General features: G+C 37.8%; 1 protein-coding gene across 3 annotated transcripts in view; it reads left to right on the top strand.

The window, feature by feature from the left end:
* The window catches only part of COL4A4 (collagen type IV alpha 4 chain), a 141,873-nt gene that overhangs the window by 4,190 nt on the left and 112,952 nt on the right, over positions 1–24,731 (top strand). For all 3 annotated transcript variants that reach the window (XR_011968995.1, XM_072617989.1, XM_072617990.1), the window contains 3 exons: positions 11,994–12,168; positions 15,642–15,684; positions 21,488–21,565. Coding sequence is in view for 2 of the 3 variants with exons in the window: in XM_072617989.1 (XP_072474090.1) it covers positions 12,113–12,168; positions 15,642–15,684; positions 21,488–21,565 (177 nt within the window). In the remaining variant the exon portion in view is untranslated. The remainder of the gene's footprint in view (positions 1–11,993; positions 12,169–15,641; positions 15,685–21,487; positions 21,566–24,731) is intronic.

Here is a 24,731-nt window from a genome sequence, read left to right as displayed (position 1 = left end):
TCTGATTTGGAAAAATACTTCAAGATCTCATAATGCTTCAGTGTAATCATTAGTAACATTTGTTATTATGCTGTAATATGCAAAGATCATGGGGTCATAGATTGAGGGGGTGGATGGAACCTTGGAGGTCACCTAGCACTCATTATGAAGGAAGACCTGAGACAAAGAAGGATGAAGAGATTTGGAGTCACACAGGTGGCAAGGATTTGAATCCATATTCTCTATCTCCACTTTCAGCACTCTTCCCACTGGACTGCAATATATGTAATGCTGATTAACTGAATCTGGTTAAAGAATTGACAAATGAAAGCATCTACTGCATTGGATTTTAATCAGAATAAAAATAGTTAAATATATCTACATTTATTTAGATTTACTTTCTAGCACATAACTTGATTTTGCATAAATGGGATAAGATATTTAAATTCTCTTAAATTTGATAATTTTGTAGCAAAAATTTAATTTACTCTTTACTCTTTTTAGTGTTTAATATTGACAATTGCAAAATGCTTACGTTTGAAGGAGCCTTACATACCATCTAGTTAAATATGGTCATTTTTACAAATAAGACTCATAGTGACCTTGTGACTTATTGAAGATCACAATACTAATTAGTTGGTAGAGCTGGAATTCAAACCCAAGCTTCCCTGGTGCCCATTTCAATATTCCAGCACTTCATCACACATAATTTCATGGACAGGAAGATTATGGTAGGCTTGCAATCACTTAGTAAAAAGTCTTTGAATATTTCTGTGGCTAAAAAATTCATCCCTCTCTGACCAGCCTATTGATCAGCTTCTGTAAAAGTAATTTGCCTGGCCCCTAGAAGACAGTCTGTCCTTGGTCCCGGAGTCACAGCCTTTACAACATGGAGCAATTAGTCAGAGATTAGGCTGCTCTAAATCCCTCACACCATGAATAGGCATGACCAGTAAGGCTTTAGTTGGAGGTGGGGAGGGAGAAAGGGAGAAAAAATTCTATTTTATTTCCACTGTAACACTAAGTAGGAAAAATAATCATTTCTAGTGTTGTAGTATGGGGAAGAGTGCTCTACTTTTAATTGTGGCATTCCATTTGCTTTGTAAGGTCGTCTAATGGTAGCCAGCTTGATCAATCAAACAATATTTATTAAGCACCTGCTTGTGTGAGAAACTAGGCATACAAAGACAAAAGTGAAGCCTTGCCCTTAATCTTGGATTTTGTATATTATATATTATATATTTATCTTATATTACATTGAGGGAAGTTTATATTATATATAATATAAATATATGTGTATATATCACTTATATTATCATATAATATGTTATATAGGGTATATGTTATGTTATAAAAAATATATATTGTATTATACTATATGATACATTATATAAAGTATATCTTATATTATATGATCTATTACATTATGATACAAACTATATTATTAAACTATGTATAAATATACAGTTTATGTTATAATACTGAGGGAACCAACATATACACATATAAACACATGTCAAATGTATTTACACATAGTGTGAATTCAGGGGTAGATAGGGGAGAGAACGGGCTAACAGCTGGGGACTCCAGGAAAGATCTCATATAGGAGGGAACACCATATTCCATGAGGCAGAAGTGAGCTGGGAGCACATACCAGGCATGGAGAACAGTTTGTGCTGAAGCATGGACCCAGACAGAACATCATGTGTAAGGAGTAGCCTGAAGGCCAACTTGGCTGGATCAGAGGGCACGCTGGGGAAACTGTGTGTTCTCCTTCTATTTGTACTATGAACGCTGCCCCTTCTTTATTTCATTTCATTCTGTTAATGGAACACCCACCTTGATGGCCTCTGGCACATACATTGTAAAGTCTAGTGTAAAAAAAATTTAAATGTCTGGTAATAGATGGTCATCTGCCATGGCTTGAAAGTACAGTTTTATATGAAAACTGAATCTTATTCCATGTCCCTGGAACAGGTCTGGAAGCAGGGGCTAGTTGTAGGGCAGAGGCCTCATACAGTAGTGGTGATGGTTGAAGGCATGGTGCCTTCAGGAAGGTGACTTGGGCTTGACTCCCACAGGAGGCCATCAATAGGGGACCTGCCATCTTGAGTTACTTCTTACATATGTGTAACCAGTCTAGAACCAACACCACTCTTAACAACTTTCATCAATATCTCTCCTTTCCCCCCTTCAGGGTTGCCTTGAACTTACATCTTAACCTTCATGTTTCCAAATGTTCTGGGAATGGGGGTGGGGAAATAGGGGCAGTCTTGTAGAGAAGAACTAGGATTTAGTTTTATCTTACAATTTATCTAACAGGACCCTCTCCTTTTACGGAGAAGAAAACCAAGAGCATGATAAGGGAAATGACTTGTGCCAGGTCTCTTAGTAGCAGAGTAGGGATTTAAAACCAGGCCCTCCTACTCCAAAGTCAGTACTTTTTTCCACACTGCTTCTAAGTGAAGGAAACCTTTGGACTGTCCTGTTGAAACATCAAGGCAGGAGATTAATTCTGAAGGCCTCTCCAGAAACTTCTAGCCACTCAACCAAAAAAGTAAATGAGAACTTTCAGCTGATCCTTCTTGAAATAAATTTCCATTTTCATGTAGCTGAGACCCACCTTCAGGGATCATTTTGGTAATAGTATCACAAAAAGGTTACTCTAAATTAAAAGCAAGGCTGATGTGTTTGGAGCTGAAATGTCTGAGCTCAACTCTTGCCAATAATTAGGAAGTCACTTGTGAATAGTTTAAAAAAAGAAAAAAAATACAAACCTCTAACAGATGGTCAAGATTTCTGTAACCTTACTATTTTGCTACAGCTAGTCTCTGTGTTAATTAATGGCAGAAATACTTGTCCTTAAGACAAAATATTGAGCTTTTTAATAAGGTGATACTTTTTTCTTAATGCAGTAGCAGCATTAATATTCACATCTCCCTGACATAGCTGAATTTGTTCCTGGGGCCTTCCTCTCAGAAATTCTTGCCCAAAAATTCATCAATGAAGTCATCTTACTCTTCTGTAAAATTGAATGCCTCTCTGATCTCAGTATTAATAGACAGCAAACTATTATACTGGAATTATTTGGATTAACTTAGTTTTATAGCTATATTCTTTTGTAATTTAAAGGGAGTTAGGTCACTTGGAGTCTGAGTATTCCAAAATGGGGGTTGTGTCCCCAGATGCCTTAGAGTGGCCAGTGCCCTGTGGAAAAAAAACATTTGGATAAGGCAGACCAGAGACCCCTGTCTCCAAATTAGCTTGAACTGGCTCCCTAGGATGGGTAAATTGAAAGGCAAAGCTGCTGTCAGCCAATGTTAGAGAACTCTTTAAGGAAGAAGATGGTCCTGGTGGGTAGGGCTGATTTTCCTCATTAGGTTAAAAAGTACTCCTCCACCCAAACCCCAGTCCAACCTGGCTTTTGCTTATACAGAATATTAGTTTAGGGTCATTTCTAATGAATACAGTACATATGTACTCAATTTTGAAACCATAGATAAGTCAATTTTAATTTATTTTATAGCGAAAATAATACCAAACAAATAGAAACCCCAGGAATGAGATGAATATGAGAGGAAGAGACAGACAGACAGATTAAGAGAACTTCAAAACCGCCAATCAGTGCACTTACTTTTAATCTATAAAATCTTCATGGCATGGTCGACATGCAAATTGAAGTTGTCCTTGATTAAAACATGAGTTAGAAACACGAGAACCACAAATGGTTTTCCATAGCAGTCTTCATTTCTGGGGTTGCACAATTGACCGGAAGGTATCGAGAAGACGAAATTCTGCTCTTTGTTGGTGATTTAAAAGCATTTAAGTGGAGCAAAGTAAAATCTTAAAAGCTTTCCTTTAACAACATATAAGATATATATGTATGTATGTACACACGTGAATGTGCACAGAATCATATGCAGTAAGTACATGTATGTAGACACATGTGGGTAGCTATATATGTATATATGAAGAGCAAGCAGAATTTCTTGACATTACTTTACTTGAAATTACTTTGATAATCCCTATCAAGTAAGGGGTTAAAATGGGGAAGTCATGTAGATTAGTGGAAAGAACTCTGGATTTTGTGTCAGAAAGCCTAGGATCCAATCCTGACTCTGTTACTTGTTACTCATATGACTTTAGACAAGTCACTTAACACCTCTGGGCCTCAGTTTCCTTATCTGTAAAACAAGGTGAAAAGAGCTGGACTAGATAGATTCTAAGGCGCCTTGAAGTTCTAAATCTATGATTGTATGAGGTAGAGACTCATCCAAGATGATGAACCCAAATGGAAGATGCATAATTCACGTGGGAAAATCCACGTGGATAAAGAACGCAGATGATGAGATATGGAATGTATAGAAAGGCCAAGAGCTACAGAAGGGCAATGAGTTGGATCCAGAATTAAATAGGAGTAAGAGAGCTGACGGAGTTGCTATTAATGGTTCAGGCAAACTTCCTCATTATCTAGGCTTAGCTATTCTTGATGTGTATCCTCCTCTTACTGGATTCTCCCCTCATCCCCTAAGAACTTCCCATAATGGGAATCCTCATGGCTGGATACTTCTAACTTCCTAACTAATTGGTGCTTACCTGCCAAATTTTGTGCACCTGGTCTTCTTCAGCAGCTCAGATGTGGAGAAAACTCAGCTACACCAGCACTGAGATGAGAGGAGGGGCCAGAACTTCAAATGACTCCCTGCACAATTGGTCCACTTCTGCCCCTACTAAAGGGTTTGGACTTTGAGTCGCTGGCTAAGTTTCAAATCTGCCCTCCCCCTGCAGAGAACCTTTATCTATGGTGTCTGTGGCCCCACTGTATATCTGGCTGTATCCTTTGTCCACTTTCCCCATTACCCCTTCCACACCCTTAGGCATCTTGAACTAAAAATAAACCAAACTTTCCTTGGTGAGCATCACCTTAAGCAAATAAAGACCTACCTATTACTTTTAACATTATGGCTTGATTTGCTTCTTTTGTGAAAATCTCTAGGACACTCAAAGCAGCTTCAATGGCCAGGGACAACTGCATTTGAGAAATCAGTGCAAGGCTTTCCTCCATTCCAGACTGCTCCCTAACACTCAGACAGGTTTTCAGCCCCAGTCTTCTATAGGTGATTCTATACAGCTGTGAATACAGAGTAGGTGGTGTGCCACCTAAGAGCAGTACACAGAAGATCATAGACTTAGAGGTACAAAGAACCCAGGAGATCATCCAGTGTAATCCCAGCCCCATTTTATAAGAGAAAAAACTGAGGCTTAGAGAATTTAAATGACCTTGTGATCACACAGTTGGGGAAGGAAGCTAGAACTCAGCTTTCATGAATCTAATTCCATTTCACCATGGAAAAAACTGACCTGTAAACCTTTTGGTCCTGAACTGGCAAACATTTCATCCAGCACTGACTGAAGGGTGCTATACCCAAAGGGTGTGTTTCTATTATTTTGGGATGAAATTCGAAATTTCTGTTGAAAATTTATTTCAATATTTTTTCCTTTTTTCCTTACAATATGGCTAATTTGGAAAAGTATTTTTGTGTGGTTTCACATGTATAATTGATATCACATTTCTTGCCTTCTCAGTGGATGGGAGAAGGGTGGGAGGTAGGGAGAGAATTTGGAACTCAAAAAATTTTAATGAATATTAAAAATAAATGATGTTTGAAATAAAAAAGAAAATTTATTGCAAATTGTACTGTATAACTGCTCACCATGCACATATTCCAGAGACTGACTAAACACATGGGGAATATTCAGGTCCAAGTTGTGATTGTGCTGAATTTAGAGTCAAAGGACCTGAGTTTGAGTCCTGGCTTTGGGGCTTACTGATGGTGAGATATTGAGTTAGTCACTGGAAAGAATCATAGAGGGCATCTTGTCCAATCCATTCAGTGGTGAAATAACTGGCCCCAAATCACAAAAATAGTAAATGTCAGAATTTGAACCCAAGTTCCAGGACTCCAAATTTGATGATTTCCATGCTGCCTTTATAAAGTGAGGAAGCTTGCATGCTCCAATTTAAAATGTCTTATTATGAATGTCTTGAAATTTGTGTATACATACACACATATGGTTGAAAAAGCATTTCACATATATACATATGTACATATGTCTATTTAAAAGAGCCTTTGAAAATTTTTTTACATTATTTCCTAATTTGTACTTTATTTTTGATGTTATTATTTCTGTTAGTAACAATATTAAATGTGTTGCCCATTTTTATGTATGCTTTTGGGTAGGGTAAAAGAAAGGGAAGACATATTTATTAATCGCCTATGAGATGTCAAGTGTTTTACAAATATCTAACTTAATCTTCATAACAATTTTTGGAGGTAGGTCCTATTGTCATCCCCGTTTTACAGATGAGGAAACTGAGGCAGACAGAGGTTAAAGTGACTTTCCTAGGGTCACACATAGTAAGTGTCTGAGATCAGATTTGAGTTCAGGTCTTCCAGGCCCAGCCTATCTACCTCTAGGAAAAGAAAAGTAATGCATACAAATCTGACTTCTCCATTAATTTTACCAACTTCTATAATATTGAATTTTTTTTAAAAACTTAGGATAAAATGACTTGATCATGGAATGTGTCGGTCACTTAAAAAAAAAAAACAACCAATCAAGGTATTTGCTGAAAAATGTGCTGTGCTCAAAGTTGAATCCCTTCCAGCTCTCAATCTAGTTCCAAATCATGAACGACCAATTGGACAGTTCACACTGGATACCCATAGACATTTCAACTCATCCTGTCTAAAACAGAACTCATTCTCTTTCTCTCCTTTTCCAGACTTCTATATTCCTGTGAAGGACACCACCATCTTTCCATTCACCCACATTCACAACCTCAGTGTAATTAATCCTTGAACCCCAGTATTCCAATCAGTTGCCAAATCTTGTCATTTCTGTCTCCACAGTGTCTCTTGACCAGGCCCCTTTTCACTCCCATGGCAACCATTCTAGTTCAAGCCTCCTACTGGCCTCCTTGTCTCCAGTCTTCTCTTTTTATTCCAATTCATCCTCCACCTGGCCACCAAAGTTATTTTCTTAAAGCTCAGGCCTGAGCATATCATGTCATCCCTACTCGGGAAACTCCAGTGGCTCTCTTCAGACTCCTATGCTTGCTGTTTCAGTTTCTTCACAACTTTCTACCTTTCCAGTCTTTTTACATATTACTCTCCCTTCCCCCTCCCCCCCAAGTGGTTGGGTGGTTGAGTGTATGGAATGGTGGTTCTGGAGTCAGGAAGACTTGAATTCAAATCTGGCCTCAGATGCTAGCTTTGTGATCTGAGGCAAACTCTGCCTCAGGTTCCTTATCTCTAAAAGGGGGATAATAATAGCACCTACCTCCTGGAATTGTTTAAGGATCAATGAGAAAATATTTGTACAATGTCTGGTACACAGTAGGCATTTAATAAATGCATCTTTCTTTCCCATGCACTCTGTGCTGCAGCCCTGTTCTTCTTTACATGAGACAATCTGTCTTCTCTCTTCAGATCTTGGCATGGTGGTCTGGTATCTTCTCCCTTCTTACCTCTTCCTTTTGGGATCTCTGGTTACCTTCAAGATTCAGCTTATGCATTGGCTTCTACTAGAAGCCATTACTGATTCCCCCAGATGAGTGCTGTCCCTCACAAAAATAGCCATATTTATTGTTCATGTGTTCTGTAAATTTACAGCATGGCACAGATTTGGAGAAAGGAAATCCTTTGCACAGTACCTGGTACTTAGTAGATGAATAACAAATGCATCCTAATTGATTGTCAACATTGAGAGTCTCATAAAAATTGAGCACAACAAAAATGGCTGGAAGCTGTATCTAGAGTCAAAAACAGTGAAATGTGACTTTGAAAAGGAAGAGAGAAAATCCTTGGGTGGTCAGGAAATGATCGGATTGCTCCCTGAGTCGATAAAGCAGCTACCTTGTAGGTGGGCCCAGGCAGCCAGATCAAACAGCCAATTCAAGCTACTTGGCCAAGGCTGAGTCCAGAATCGCTGACTTGGACAGAGGAGGGTAAAGTGGATAGGGGTCTGCAAACAGGCATCCAGGCCCTTTCTCAGGCTTCCTAAGGAAACGACATTCCTCAAAGGAGGCTCCTAAAGTGGTTCTTATCTCAGAAAATTAAAGTGAAAGGAACATTTAGTCATTTACTTGAGCTTGAAATTTTCCTCTTGGAAGGAGATTATTGTTGGAAAAAAAATTTAGAACTTAAGTGGATCATTAGTGCCACTTAATATTATTATGGTGGGGAAAACACATTTCTGTTATTGACTGGTGATTTTACTCCTTTATCATAGTTGCCTCCATGAGACATAGCAGCAGTCAGCCCATCACAAACTCAATTATTTTTGGCACCACGGAGATCTAGAAGCAGGGTGGCCTTGTTTAAGCAGATGGGCAATCAGGCATAAGGGAAACAAGCCATCTATCAGGATGATAATAATAATAACAAATAATAACTCACACTTATATAGCGCTTATTTTGTGTCAGGAATTGTGCTTTACAATGATCTCATTTGATTCTCACAACAATCTTGGGAGGTAGGTGCTAATATCATCCTCATTTTACAGATAAGGAAACTGAGGCAAACAGAGGACTATAATGATTTGAAATAATAATAATAGCTCACAGTTATATGGCTCTGGAGGGTTTGCAAAGCACTTCATAGACATTAGATCATTTGAATCTTACAAGAGATAGAAAAATGAGTCTCAGAGACACCAAATAATTCACCTAGGAGCATAACCTAGTACATACTTCTAAGGTAGGTTTTGAACTCAGGTCTTCTGGCTCCAAGTCCAATTATACTCCATTGACTAAAGACTCTTTTGGAGTATATGACCCTTTCCCCCAGTAATAATAGCTAATTTTTGTATAGCACTTTAAAGTTTACATATAAACTTGTCTGATTCTTAAAATGACCCCATAATGTAGGTGCTCTTATCATTCACATTTTACAGATGAAGAAGCAGGCTCAGAAACTTACATATAACCAATACGTAACATAATAGTAAATGGGTGAGTCAGGATTTGAACTCAGGTCTTCTTAACTCCAGATCCACAACTCTATTTTTCTACCAAACTACTTCAGTCCAGAATTAGGTATATCTAATTTGGGGCTGAGGGAAAAGAGAAGGGGGTGGTGGCATCACTTGGAAGAAATTTAATTCGTTAGGGAGGGGAAAGTCTGGATAACTGAAGGAAGATATGGAGGATAGGAAGAGGTCATAGGGTCATGGGACTGAAAGCTGAAGGAAACCTCAGAGTTCTTATTTTTCAAATGATCTTTAGGGAGAGATAGAGATAGATATACAATAAATCTCTGATCTCCTCTTCTACCATTTCTTTTATTTTCTTTTCTTTTTTCTTGTAATTTTTTCCCCCACCATTTCTTCAAAGTTCACAGGCCATTTGGAAGCCTTGACCTTTTCTTGCCCTATTCTCCCCACATAGCAAAAGTATAGATGGCAAAAGCAAAAATTAGACATTATGGTTAACTATTAGATAGCCAAGAGCAATAATGGTGCTTTATTTTTGTTAAAATAACAATCATTAATTACGTCATTTTGTTCAAATTACAGCCATCAACTACCATCTTCTCTTTTTGGATGTACAGTGTCAGCTTTCCACTTAAGATAGTGAACAAAGCTAGAAATGATTAAAATATTTGTTTTTTACCTCCAACATATTAAAGACATATAAAATCATTGATTCTTACTTCAGGTATTACTGGTTTAATCCTATTTGAGACAAAAAAATATTTATAGTCAAATGTTTCTAGACAGAAAAAGATCAGTAATCTGTCTGCCTGACCCCAACAGAAGTTTGCCAAACAACTTAATTTCTGGTCAGGTTCATTTGGAAACTGTCTTCTGGAATGTTGTTCTGCCACTTATTCAGCAAGCCAGTCTCTCCTCAATGCAGCACGGAGTTCGTTTACCAAGAGTTTAGCCAGCAATTTAAAAATAGCTTTTTGCAACTTCATCATCAACATCTGTTTCAGTTTTCATCCTGTTCCCCTGAGGGACAAAGTTTCCAAATGTCTACCCTTTTCAGTCATTTAAACTGAAGGATGAGACTTCAAATTTAATTTTTTAACATGCTTTCATGTACATATTCATGTAGATATTAAGTCTATTATATAGGTACTGCTTAATAACATATGTATATATGTTTAATCTATTTATTTATTTAATAATATATATATACAACTATACACATATATTTATACACATACACACATATATTTTTTTCCTAGTCTAATAAAATACAAAGTACTGTAATTAACCTTTCCAGCTTAATTATACATTACTCCCCTTTAAGTAGTCATCATTTCAGCCAAACTAGCCTTCTTCTTGTTCTGTGCACATAATATTTGATCTCCAGTCTCTGTGCTTTTGCACAGTCTGTGGCACATGCCTGGGATGTATTTCCTTATTTCCTCCTCATCTCATCCATTTAGAATCTCTACTTTCTTTTGAAGCTTAGCTCAAGTGCCATGTCCTACATGAGACCTTTCCTGATCCCCTGAAGTACTAGTGATTCCTCCCCCTTTCATTACTGTGAATACGTACACACACACACACACACACACACACACACACACACACACGTCAGTGTCCCTCTCTTCCACTTTGATGTCCTAAACTAGCTTTCAATCTCTCTCTCTCTCTCTCTCTCTCTCTCTCTCTCTCTCTCTCTCTCTCTCTCTCTCTCTCTCTCTCCCCCCCCTCTCTCTTTCTGTCTGTCTGTCTCTCTTTCTCTCTCTGTCTGTCTCCCCTTCTCCCAACCCCCCTTGACTGACTCTTACTGCTATAGATTCCTGCCATTCTCTAAAAGGCTTTTAGGACTTATCTCAGCAGCTTCCCACTTCTGTGCTTCTGTGGTCTCCACCTGCCTGCAACTATACCCACCTCTCCTGTCTCCCCATTTTTTTCTCCTTTCTCCACTCTCAAGTCTCTACTTTCTCAACTCTCCTACAAACACATCCTTTTTCTTTTCAAAGGTGGGAGGGGAGGGGAAGCTGAACTGGAGAAGAGAGTGGATCAAGATCAGCTTATCTTCCCTGTAGGGACATCATCTTTTTGACATCACTGGTCCTCTTTGAGAACAAAGGACAAACAGTAAGCATTTCCTTCTAAGCCTCTACAATCAAGGTCTCCTTTGAGCTTGGTCAAAAGACCTGATATGTATACATGGCTTCTTCCTCATAAGCTGGAAGATCCTTGAGGGCTGGGACTGTTTGATTTATATCCTTGTATCTCCAGCACCTAGCACAGTGCTCAGAACTTGGTAAGCACGTAAGGAATGCCCACTGAATGGTCAGTTTTCATTGGATTTATTTTAAATAAATAAAAATAAATAAATGATATTTATTTATTATTCCCAGGCAACAAAAGAGTATAAAAAGCCAAGAGAATTTCACTCACAAAAAAGTTCGCAAATGAAAACAATGACTTGGTGTATGTAAGTGATATTTGTAGTACTGGCATCCATGTCCCTATTGCTAAAAACATACATACACACACACATATGTGTATAAGTATATATAGGCATGCAGGTACATACATATCTACATACACATATGTTAATAATATAAAACGTACATGTAATGTATATATGCATATATATTCATACACATATATATATTATGTGACCTCTACCACTAATTATTTGTATTACTTTGGGCAAGTTATTGTACTTCCCTGGGCCTTAGTTGCTCCACCTGTAAGGTGGGAGGTTGGTCTAGATCTCTAAAGTTCTTTCTAGTTCCAGTACGTGGTGGTTGCATGTTAAAAAAAAAAGCAAATTTAGCATGAATATGATTTCTTCCAATAATGTTTATTGAATTTAAATATCCTACAAAAAGAGAGTAAGGTAATTCCTTAAAAAGGCTGTTTGTTGAATCAGTCCTCAGAAGGATATTTTGCTCATTATAATGTGAATAATGAAATATTGAATAACCAACAGCAAACATACTGTTTTTAAGAAAATTTTTCTTCTTAATATATACAGATTTCAAAGCAGGACTACATAGGTTATCGCTTAGAGACAAGATTCATGCGAATGGAAAGAAAGACTGACTGAGGACCTTTATAGGAAGTGAAGACTTGAATTGGAAGTCATTAGTGCGAATGGCATTAATGAAGTGCTGTTTCAGATGGCTTAAACAGTTTGTAATGGGTCCTTGGTAAGTGTCATGGCTGTGCCCATCTATTCTCATATACCACACTCTCTGAAACCTGGGCATTATATAGACAACTGTTACTTGCATGCTTTCTGCTTTTGTAAAAATGATTTTTGTAAAAGTGAATCCTATAAACTAAAGGTAAACTAATGCGTACTTTATTCACACTGTCCTGAGCGGATCTTTTTTTCTTTTAAATATTAATTAAAAAGCAATGTTGTCCTCAGTTAAAATATAGCATAATTCAGCAGACAAAAATCATCAAGGAATGCAATAATAATATTAATAACATTAACATCTGCTATATATGCATACATAATGCACATATATAAAGGACTGTATGTATATACAGGTGTGTGCACATTTTTATGCATATATGTTTTTGTATATATATATGTGTGTGTGTATATATGCATATGCACCTATACATATATACATATAATCCTTTAAGCTTTTCAAAGTATTGTATATTTGTTAAAATTGGAGTTTAAATTGCAACTCTGCCTGTAATTCCCTCTGACTGGAGAATAATTTGTATATGTCCTCAATGTGCACTTCCCTCATAGATAAAATAGTTAAGACAATACATTTCATCATGCTGGTGTGAGGCCTAACCTGGCAAATTAAATTCAAAACCTTTAGCCAATAATACAATATATTGTGAATGTTAAATAATTATAAAAATTAGGTAAATCACACAATTTTGCTGGAGAAGAGGGGTTCCTCTTCCTTTGAAAGAACTAAGTAAATCTAACTTAGAAAGGACTTTAAATGTCATTAAGTTCGACTCCCTGACTGGTATATAAATCCTCTTTGCAAGATGTACAACAGAAGGCTATCCAGCTTTTTTTTTTAAGTACTGATAGAAGTCATTACTTCATCAGCTAGTCAATCAACAAGTATCACTAAGTACCTACTATGGGCTAGATTTTTTGCTACTTGCTGGGGTATAAACAACCAAAAGAATTATCCCCGAAACATCGTGAATTCATCCATTTCAATGCTGGACAGAGCTATTTGTGTTGAATATTCTGTACTGGGTGGACTGAGTGCTGGGGTTGAATTGGGAAGACCTGAATTCAATTCCAATCTCACACACTTACTAGCTGTGTGATCCCGGACAAGTCATTTAACTTCTGTTTGCCTCAGTTTCCTCAACTGTGAAATAGAGATAACAGGTTTGTTGTGAGGACCAAACGAAATAACATGTGAAAAGCATCACCTTCCCCTTATATTTACTGCTTCCTTATATGTACTCCTCCTTCCCCTTCTATTTACTCAAAATTTGCCTCTCAGTAACTAGGTTCCAGTAGGACTTATTCTTGCCTCTGGAGTTATGCAGAATAAGTCCAGGTTAGGACTAATTACAGAAAAGACTGATGGAAAGTCAATATTATTGCTTATTTTTATGAGGAATTAGAGATTCATTACTTTCAATTACATACTGCAATAAGAACAGGCTGTTTAGAAGCATTTTGACTTCATGAACGTGACAATTAACTGATGAGAAGACTTATTTCTAACTCTGTCTCTGCTGTGACTTGGGCCAATCATTTCCCCTCATAGACCTCACTTTTTCACCAGTAAAATGGGGATAATAAGTGCCCTACCATCTCACAGTATTCTTGTGAGAAGAGAATGAGATAATGTATATGAAAACTAACTGCCATACGTAAGTATAATAGCTAGCCATCACTGAGAGTAAACTGAGTAATAACTTACAAATCTGTGTTCAAAGTTTACTCTTAAATATTGAAACCTCACCACCTCTCCACACACTTCCTGCGTCTATGCTTTAATTTGCTGGTGGATAGAGGCCAATGCCGACTTAGTTCTTTTAAGAATTTTCATATGTTCCAAATTAGCCAGTTGTGATGTTGCAAGACTTTATTATAGGATAAAGAGCTCGCTATATAGACTACTTCTAAATAAAAAAAAAATCCCATTGAGTTTCAGGTCTATGCATGCCTTAGATTCTCCTTTGCCTTCATCTATTTAAATTGAGCTTATCAGCAGCTCAAAGAGATTGCTTTAAGAGTGGGGAAAGAATGTTTACTTAAGACAAAAGACTTTGGAAGAAAGAAAGAATAAAGGAATGAACCAAAAAAGGAGGAGGGAATCTTGAATGAGTCACTTAAGGTACCATGGTAAAACTTTGGTCCCATAATCAGACAGCACGGTTTCAAACCCCAGTGATGCCTTTTGCTATTTTGGGGACCTTGGGCAAACTCTGTACCTCTCTTATCTTACTTGTGAAATGAAGGGGTCAGACTAGATGACTTTGCAGGGCCCTTTCAACTTGTAAGTCTACAATCATATAAGTCTGTACCTCAGTTTCTTCATATCCAGAATAGGAATAATGCTTAGGCTACCTACCTCCAAGGTTTTTGTGAGGGAAAGGAGATTGTGGGAGTGAAAGCATTTTGTTAACCAGAAAACCTATATAAATGTGTGCTATTTTGAAGTCATTTTTATTGCTTTGTTGATTTTATTTATTTTACATCACCTTTATTTTCAATATGTCCCTTGCTCCCCATTCCTACCAGTAAGCCATCCCTTGTGAAAAAAAAATAATTTAAAAACATGCCCAAAAGGTACAGGGAGTATTTCACAACCATACAGTACCCACCTTTGTCAACAGGGAAAGGAGCAGTTTTTCCTCCACTTGAGCATTCAAATTCTCTTCTTTTTTCCCTTTCTATTTACTTTGCTTAATCATTATTTTGTTTTCCTGAATCTGCTTCTTTCACTCTGTATCAGTTCATGTAAGTCTTCCCATGCCTCTTAGAAATCTTCAGTCATCTTTTCTTATGTCACAGTATTATTTTATAACAACAAATGTATGAAATTCTGCTTTTTTCATGTCAGTCTTCTACTCAGAACTTGCAATAATTCCCTATTGTCTAATAAATCAAATCTCACCTCCCACCCCCTGAACTTTCAAGTCATGTTCTTTCTCTATGTTTTTTCCCTTGCCTGGAATATCATCCCCTTTCTCTTTTACCTAACTTCCAAAACCTAGCCTAAGCTACCCCCAATCCACCCATCTAACTCCTTCCTGAAACTTTCTCTAACTACATCAGCTCTCACTGTTGACTCTATATTCCAGAAGTACTTTAGGGTCTGTCTGACCCATATAACTTAGCACTTAGGTAGGTATCTGTTGTGTTCCATTGTCCCCAAGTTATTTCATGTTCATTTGCCTGATTTTCCAAATACAACCATAAGCTCATTGAGGATAGGGACCATATCCTTTACTTTATGTAGTCTATAGCACCTAGCAAAGTGCTAAACCCAGAGTTAAACTGGAAATAGTCAGTGGCCGAGAACCAGGTCTGAGAGTTTGCATCTTCTTGACAAGAAATCTGCTAGAGACTGAGGAAAGGCTCCTGCAAATTCACCTTCTTTATTCATTTCTATTTTGTTTTGCATTAGAGTGAACAATTTAAACTAAACTGGATTTTTCTTTTTGTCAGGTCGCTTGTAATTATTCTCTTTTCTATACAACAAGTTTATGGGGTAAGTATATTGATTGGAGATTATTCTCAGGCTTTTGATTCTGTGCATACATTTTTGTGAATTTTACAAAGTAATAAGAAAGCCAAACAAAACAGAAGTTCATTCCCTCCCCCTTCTCTTTCCAGTGTGATATAGTGGGAAACACTTTTAACTAGGAGTTCCAAGACTTTGGCCCTATTCCTAATCTGCCACCAAATGTTACGTGATTTTGAGAAAGTTACTTAATATTTCTATACTTCTGTTTCCTCAGTTGTAAAATGGGGGCGGTGATATCTATCCAATCCATCTGATATGGTAATTCTCAGTGGCAATTTGATCTAATGTCAAGAGAGCACTGAACTGGGTTCTAGCTGCAATGTTGTTACTAACTAGCTGGGTGACCTTGGACAAGTCTTTCCTGAGCATCAGTTTTTCCTCTGTAAAATGAATGTTCAACCAGATGAACTCTTTGAATTCAACCTAATAAGATATGAAGAAAGATAACAGATTAAGAACACTTTGAAATTTCAAAAAGGCTATACCTACTCGTGTTATAATTCCCTCAGATTTTGAGAAAGAATGATACATATGAGGAACAAATTAGTATCTTGGGAATTGAATAAAAGAGAAAGGCCTAAAATGACTTTTACTTGAACTTCCAATACTTCAAAGGTAGTCGTAACAATAACTCAGAGAGAGCTAGGAGTTTTACTGAGTTCTTTTCCCAACAGCCCAATGAGGTAAACAGTGCAAATATTCTCCCCATTTTACAGATGAGGAAACTTGGGCTTCAGTTGAGACTTTAGTCATACATGCCTCACTGCCTCTCAGTTATCTCTTTAAATTCTTCAGACTAAGTGAACCATCCTTTATTCTTTATTTAGAGATTCTGAGATATTTGTCTTTGAGACTATATCCCATTATATTGCCACCTAAGTGACCACTATTTATATTTTTAAAATTTGTCTAATTTAATAGCTTTGTTGTTTCTAAATTATATACCAGGAGAGGTATTATGGAAGTGGTTAGAGGTTTGGCTTGGGAAACAGGAAGGACTGAGTGCAAGTATTGCCCTCTGATGTATACTGGCTGTGTGACCTTGGACAAGTCACTCTCTTCTCAGTGCCCCTGGGTGATTCCCTAAGATGGTTAACTGTGAACCAGTTCCTAAACTGTATTTTTGAGGAAGTTTCCACACTGATAGGTAGCTCTTCTTATTGATGAAATCATGTCAGTAGATAAATTAATAATAGAATACATGTATACATTATTTTAGAAGACTAGATCTTAGAATTTGTTTTATTCTTACAATGGTGTTCAATTGGCAGGAAAAATGTTTAAAGATCATAGTCAGAGAACCTGTCTTTGAATACTGATTCTGTCTCCTTGTAGTCATGTCAGTGGCCTAGGAGACCTCTGAGATCCCCTTTTCCTCTGAAAGAGCCAGTAAATTTGAGATCCTGTTATCATCTGTTATTTTGTTTCTCTAGTCTGTAGCAAACATGGTCATCTGTCTTTAGTAGCCACTATCAACCATTTAAGTGGCCACTTCCTTAAAATGTAGCAAAATAATCATTTGCCACAAATCTTTTATTAAGAATGGAAGTAAAAAGAAACTTTCTTGCCAGTATGACCAAGTTGCATGTATATCCATTGTCCTGTAGAGATTTCACTGAACACATAGTAACTGTATCCCAACCCCAAATGACCCAAGTGTTCAGGTTACCTATGTGTTTGACTGTAGTTATGATTTGACTGGAAATATTTTTTAAAAAAATCTTATTATGAGTCTCTACTGACTGAACTTAATGTTTCTGCATTTGAAGATAATGAGTTACTTGGGACTTGGGCATTTTTTTTAAATTTCAAATACATTTTTGTTTAAATTGTCCAATTGTGACAACATTTTCACTTGTGTAGTTTTGGAATACATAGAGTTTGTTTAAATATGTAGCCTTACTGAATAATATTTAATTGAATTTTTATTTTTACATATTCTTCAACCACTTTTTTTTCTTTGGAAGAAATATGGACAGTGACATTGAAATGGAGATGTGTGGGGCAGCTGGGTGGTACAGTGTATAGGACACTAGTCATGAAGTCAGGAGGACCTGAGTTCAATTTAGCCTCAGACACTAACTGTGTGATCCTGGGCAAGTCACTTAATCCCATTGCCTTAAAGAAAAGAAGTGGAGGGGTGTGTATGTGTGTGTGTGTGTATCCAGGTGGAGGAATGATTTGCATGTTATGCACTGTTGGGAACTGGCCAATTAACAGGAAGTATGGGATGGCATTGATAGAAGGGAATTCAGAGGTAATCTGCTTAAATCCTTCATGTTATGGATGAGTAAATTGAAGCCCAGGGATCACAGTATCAGTTGTGTTAGAGCTAAGAGGGACCTAAGAGATCATCTAGTTCCACCCCCCAACCCCTCATTTGTTAATTTCAGTGCTTCCAAGTGGTGCTTACTTTATCCAAACTGACTGTTCAATCACTGACTTGAGAGCCTTTTTCAGGAAAACTGAATGAGGAGGACTGTGAGGGGGTAAAATGGTTTGCAAAAAATTGCATAGATAAAAAGTGGAACAGTCTTTGAAGAAAAATCAGATAATACTTAACCCTCTGAGTACAGTAATTTGCACACAATTGGAGTTTAATGCTTGGTTGGCAGAGCAAGGATTAGAATTCAGATCTTCTTGGGCCTTCTGACTTCCTTCTTGCTTCCTCTTCTCCCTATTCCGAGCTTGGGCCTCTTCCCATAACACTGTAACACAGGCTTAGGTTTCAAAACATTAACCTTGGAAAAAATAGAAACCTTTTTGCACCAATATTTAGATCAGCACTGATTCTCAGACAAAATGGTTAAGTCACTGAATTTTTGTGTTCAGAAGTTTTTCCCACCACCCTTTCCATTATCTCCACACTCAAGATGCTTACCTAGTACCTCCCATACCAGGTTTCTGAGAGGAATAACCCACCTCTTCAAATGTAGGTATATTTCCTTTGGGCCATAAGTCAGCTAGTTTATGAAAATGTTCTTGGCTTTTAAATGTAGCTGTACACTTACTAAACTACTTTCTTTGGAGGCAGGCAGAAAGGAAATAGAAAAATGGTGAGTAGGTCAGATGGGTTAGCTGCCAAGATATGAAGAAGAAATGTGTTATGAAAGAAATTGTGTAAAGTCAGACTATCTTTTGTTGTTGTTCAGTTGTGTCCAACACTTTGTGATTCCATTTGGAGTTTTTTTGGCAAAGATACTGGAATGGTTTGCCATTTCCTTCTCCAACTCATTTACAGATGAGAAAACACAGGGTTAAGTGACTTGCCCAGGGTCACACAGCTAATAAGTAACTGAGGCTAGATTTGAGCTCAGGAAGATGAATCTTCCTGACTTCAGGCTGGGCAATCTATCTATCTTGCTGCCCTGAGAATCTCATAGTCATGTTGTAGGGATTAAGGAGTGGAGAAAGGTAGGTAAGTGGAAGTGAAATGAGGCCTGGGGTGGATGGCACAACCAACTGAGGTCTTGCACTGCTTTAAGGGAAGTGGTTTTAGTTTGATCTCCAGATTTGTGACTGGAGAACTAGCTACCAAAGCTACCTTGCTTCTTTTAGTGCTGAGAATGAGAACTTGCCTGTCCTGGGGGTGATCTAAGGAAAGTTGGAACAGAAGCCAAACCCAGGTAGACAAAGCTGAATTCTGGAACTATGAGATTTTTCTGTAATTTGTTTACCTACATGTGATTTCCCTAATACTCCTCTCAGAATAGCCAGTTAAGTCTTGTACTTTTAATGGTTCAAGGTAAGACTTGTCCTCTTAATGGTTGACTGAGCTTGTGATATTCTGGTAAGTCACTTACGGAAGAGAAGTACTGACAGGACACAGCTGTAGTCCCAAGGTGGAAATCTAGGGGAAAGGATACTATTTAATTCCTTAGATGGTGACAGTAGATGAGACCTGTGATGAAAGCACAACCTTTTGTTTAAGCGTACTGTTCCCATTTTTGCCTCTTACCCTTATAGTCCAATGCTATGGATTTCCCTCTTGACACTGGAAAAGTGATGATAAACTTATTCACACTAAAGTATTAATGACTGTAAGTTACCTCTGTGAGTGGTTTTTGTATCTGGACATGGAGTAGGTCTTAGATCCAAAGACTGAATTTATAATGTAATAGAAATGAGACATCAGTGGTAGTCAGGAGAAGGAAAAATTTCTGTGGAAAATTGGGAGCAGGAAGAATTTCCCCCCCATGCCTTTCAAATCACATTATTACTTGTATGGCTATATAACTCATTCTAAAGAGAGATGGATCCTAGTTAAGCATTTGATGACCAGGTGCCTTCAGCAGCTTTCTCTGGGTGATATTTGCCATTTTATTGCATCTCCTTGCCTTGAACTAAATGTCTTTAGGAGTCTGCTTACTTCCTTCTCTCTTGGATTATTATACTATATTCCTTCTCAAGTCACCTCCCCCACCCCCCTCCACACAGAAACCAATATTATTTCCTACATCACAAGTTTGACCATGTCATTCTCTTAGTTAATAAACCCCAGTAGCTCCCAATTTTCTGCTGGATAAAATTCTAACTTCTCCTTTTGGCATTTCATGCCCATCACAATTTGGCTCCAGACTTATTAAATATTCTTGTCTCTCACATCCTCCATATTCCACCCTCACTTGTTCTGTGTCATACATTGAAACTAAGTGACACAGTGGGTAGAGTAATTGGTGGACTTGGAATCCGGGAAGATGTGAGTTCAAATCTGACCTCAGACAGTAACTGTGTGACCTTGGGCAAGTCACTTAACCTCTATTTGCCTCAGTTTCCTCATCTGTAAAATGGGGATAATAATAATAATATCTACTTTCCAAGGTTATTGTGAGGATCAAATAAGACAATAATATTTGTAAGGCACTTTGCAAACATAGAAGTGTTATTTAAATGGAAGCTGTTATTAAGTGTTGCTATTGTTCCATTTGCCATTACTGTGCCTTTGTGTAAGCTAGCTCCCACTCATGAAATACATTCCGTCTTCTTAGAATCTCTTGCCTTTTTCTTGGTTGGTTCAGTTCAAGTATCATTTCCCACATGTAGTTTTTCCTGATTCACCTTTGCACTAGAGAGCCATTCCCCCTACCCCCCTCAAAACACCCTGTGCTTTCTTTTTATGCAAATTGCTTTGACTTATATGTGTACATTGAATTGAGTTGAATATAAACTCCTTTAAGGCAGGAATTCTTTGTTTTTGTCTTTGAATCCTCATTGCCTAGCACTGTGTGGCTATTTAGTGAGGGGCAGCTAGGTGGTGAGGTGGATAGACCACCAGTGCAGGAGTCAGGAGGACCTGACTTCAGATCTCATGTCAGACACTTGACACTCACTAGCTGTGTGACTTTGGGCAAGTCACTTAACCCCAATTGCCTCATCCTCGGTCATCTCCAGTCATCTTGATGAATATCTGGTCACTGGATTCAGATGGCTTTGGAGGAGAAGTGAGGCTGGTGACCTTCACAGTCCTCCCTCACTCAAAACAAAGTCAAGTGCAAGTCATGTCATTATTTTTCTGATGGCATGGTCTTCTTTGACAAGAAGGATGAACATACAGGTGGCACAGTGGCTATTTAGTGGGTGCTTCACAAATTTGATTGAGTGATCAGTATGTATGACTGATTCGGTATTGGGACCTCATGGATTTGAAAGATAAAAGGAAAATTTATCAAATTCCAGTGAGTGAATTAGACTGAGTAGTTTCATATCTTTTAATTCCAAAACAAACTCTCTTACTGCTAAGCAACCTTTTTTTTTTTTAAACTTTTAGGGTGGAAAGAAGTACTCCGGTCTTTGTGGAGGACGAGATTGTTCAGTCTGCCAGTGTTTTCCTGAAAAAGGATCTCGGGTAAGTGATTGAGCCAATTTGTGCCAATTTGAAACATCAAAATTGAGAACCAGGTGATCCTCAGTTCCTGGTCACTTTGGGAAATATATAACTTTTATTATAACTTCCAACAATGACTTCACCCTGTCTTGAAGAGTATTTTCCAATGTAATCAGAACTCTATACAGGTGGGCATGGCAGGCCAAATAATCTGGTTGGTCACAAGGCACATTGTTTAAGTCAAGTCAACAAACATTTATCAAGTGACTTGCCATAAAGGAATATAAATTCATATACATATAGATATACACAAATGCATGTATTATGTGTATGTATATACATATATAAATACATTTCCCCCCCTTAATAAGGGAATATAAATAGACAATCCCTGTTCTCAAGGACCTTCTACTCTAGTGGGGCAACATTTTAGCAATCTTCCATGAATTTTATTTGTAGGAAATTTTAAAATATAGATCAAGGGCAATAAAAATATTGCCTTCCATATTTTTCACATTATTCAGATGTGAAAATAGAAAGTCATCCAGGGCAATTTATAATGTATATGATTGTCTCATACCTGAGAGCAAATGATGTGTCCGTAATCTAATTTCCACTGAAGAAAAGCAATCAGAGAAAATGAAGGAAAGGTTTCTGAAAAGAGAAAACCAGTTTCTTATTATAAGGGGTCCAGACGTAGCCTTACTTCCATCACCCCATTATGTCTATTTCTGCTGGTGAAGAAGGAAGTTTGCAATATTGCTTCATGTAAAACCACACTAAAATTTCAGTAAGGCTACAGTGTTTTACATTTCACTCTATACTATACCATCATCCACTCTGGTTGGGCACTGTCAGTTATTTTCCTTGTTCATCCTAAATTTTGAAGATTCTGATTCAGAATACAAGTTGATGGGAGAAAGAGGACAATGGGCAGAAATGGAGAGAAATATTTTGGAAAAAAAATTCTGTTCTCTGCATGTGCTGCCCTCCCTCTCCTCCCTCCCCCACCCCACCTTTTGTAACCTTCTTTTCATTATAGTCTTTTAAAAACCAGATGAGGCTCTGGAATTCCTTGGAGGTGGCTAATCCCTCAGTTGTTCCAACTTGGCTAGAACAGTGAAAACAAAATTATTCCACAGTCTTATAGGAAGGTGTGTTCTAAAAAGCTCTGGACAATTCTCTGAGTCGAATCTTACCTACTCTTTTGAAGTTTAACTTTCCTACGTCCGTCTTGTGTGGAATGTACATGGCTGCTTAAGAGCTAAAATTCAGTAAAGATTAATGGGTTAAGACTTGGGAAAAGACACTCTTGAAGGGAGTAAATGTATCTTCTCTAACTTTGTACTCCAGAGGACCTTGGGTGTAGTCGGCACTGAGTAAGAGTGAGGCTCTTAATGGGCACAGCCCACTGGCTTGGCATGAGTACTCCTTGATCTCTTTTCATTATTGACTCTCAAATTAGGCAGGTCATTCTGAACTTAGATCAGGCTACTTTGAGTGTGTAGTGGGAGGAGAATCAGACCCAAAAATACACAGAAGAGAGAGGAAAGAAGTTCAGAAGAGGACAAAGAGAAGTAAGGCAATGTAGAACCAGGCTTAGGCCTGGCTCTGTAACTTGCTAGTCTCATGACTTGCAGCGTGCCAGCCTCTTAAAGTCTGTTTCCTTATCAGCAAAATGGAGATCTTAATACTTGCTCTGCCTAGCTCATGGGATTTTTAGAAGGATTAAATGAGGTCATGTCTGTTAATAGCCCTTCAAAAACTGTAGAGTATAATAGAGATGTAGGGTACTGAGGTCCTATTGCCTGGATGTGGGGTAATAATACTCACTACATCTTTGGGACATAGACGGAGATTAGGATTTAGCCTGAATTAAGGCTGTAAGTGCAACATCAAGGAGACAATCACAAAATCACAGAACTGCCAAATTTTGCAGGAGAAAGGGATGACAAAAGCTATTTAGTCACACTGGTGTCTGACAAAGGATTCCCTTTATGATAAATCTTGCTTAAAGCTGGGGGTAAAGTCACTCCCATCTGAGGGTGACCCCTTTGACTTTTAGATAGTTCTAATTGTCAGAATAGCAGCTAAAGAGTGGATAGAGTGCCAGTCTGGAGTTCAGGTAGAGTTATCTTTCTGAGTTCAAATCTGGCCTCAAACACTTACTGGCTGCGTGTCCCTGGGCAAGTCATCAACCCTGTTTGCCTCAGTTTCCTCTTCTATAAAATAAGCTGGAGAAAGAAATGGCAAACTACTCCAGTATCTTTGCCAAGAAAACCCCAAATGGGGTCAGGAAGAGTCAGACACAACTGAACAATAACAACAATTGTTGGAAAGTTTTTAGAAAAGTTATATATTTGAAAGAAAGAAAGAAGAATAAATAATTTCTCTTTCACCTGACAGTGCTTCACATACTTGAAGACAGCTATTGTCTCCTTTATGTCATCTCCTCCAGGCTAAGTGTCTCCAGGCTCAACCTCAACCAGTTTTCACGTGTCATGAATTTTAAATTCTTTCCCCCTTGGTGGTTGCCCTCTTGTGGACATTCTCCAGATGAGAAGTGACCTTACTAAAATGCGGCGCTCAGAATGTGCCCTTCCCGTGGGGTCTGACCAGACAGAGTACAGTGGGGCACTCACCTCCTTATCCCCGGACATTTTGCTCTAATTTTTTTTATTGTTATGAATTTTACTAACATAACAAATATAAGCATTTTTATTTCCTTATACGAAGAAGAATAAAGAGGACACACAGATGACATAGTACATTTCTATTATTTTGGTATATATGTTAAATTTAACATGGTGGTTCCAACATTACCTTGCTTCTGTGTTCCCTTCTGAACTTCTTTTGTATATACACACACACACACACACACATACGTATACACACACACACACACACACACACACACACATATATATATATATATCAATGTTTCACTGATAAAATATTATCAGCATCTTTTTTTCTTTTTTGATGCTGTGTCTCTTTTAACTCAATCTAAGATGAGCAGGAATGCAACTGGGCAAGAACCAGCATGGCTTAGCAGGTAAAGTCCTATATATCTTAAAGTCACAGAGCGCAGTTCAAGGCCTGCCAAAGACATGTCCTTTCCAATTCTGAGGTTCTGTGACCATTCAATTCACCAAATTAAGTTCAGCATTGGCTGGGGGACCTTGGA

The sequence above is a fragment of the Notamacropus eugenii genome, chromosome 6 (genome assembly GCF_028372415.1).
Source record: "Notamacropus eugenii isolate mMacEug1 chromosome 6, mMacEug1.pri_v2, whole genome shotgun sequence".
Classification (NCBI taxonomy): Eukaryota; Metazoa; Chordata; class Mammalia; order Diprotodontia; family Macropodidae; genus Notamacropus; species Notamacropus eugenii.
Note: the sequence above shows the minus strand (reverse complement) of the source record. Positions and strands in the feature narration are given on the sequence as shown.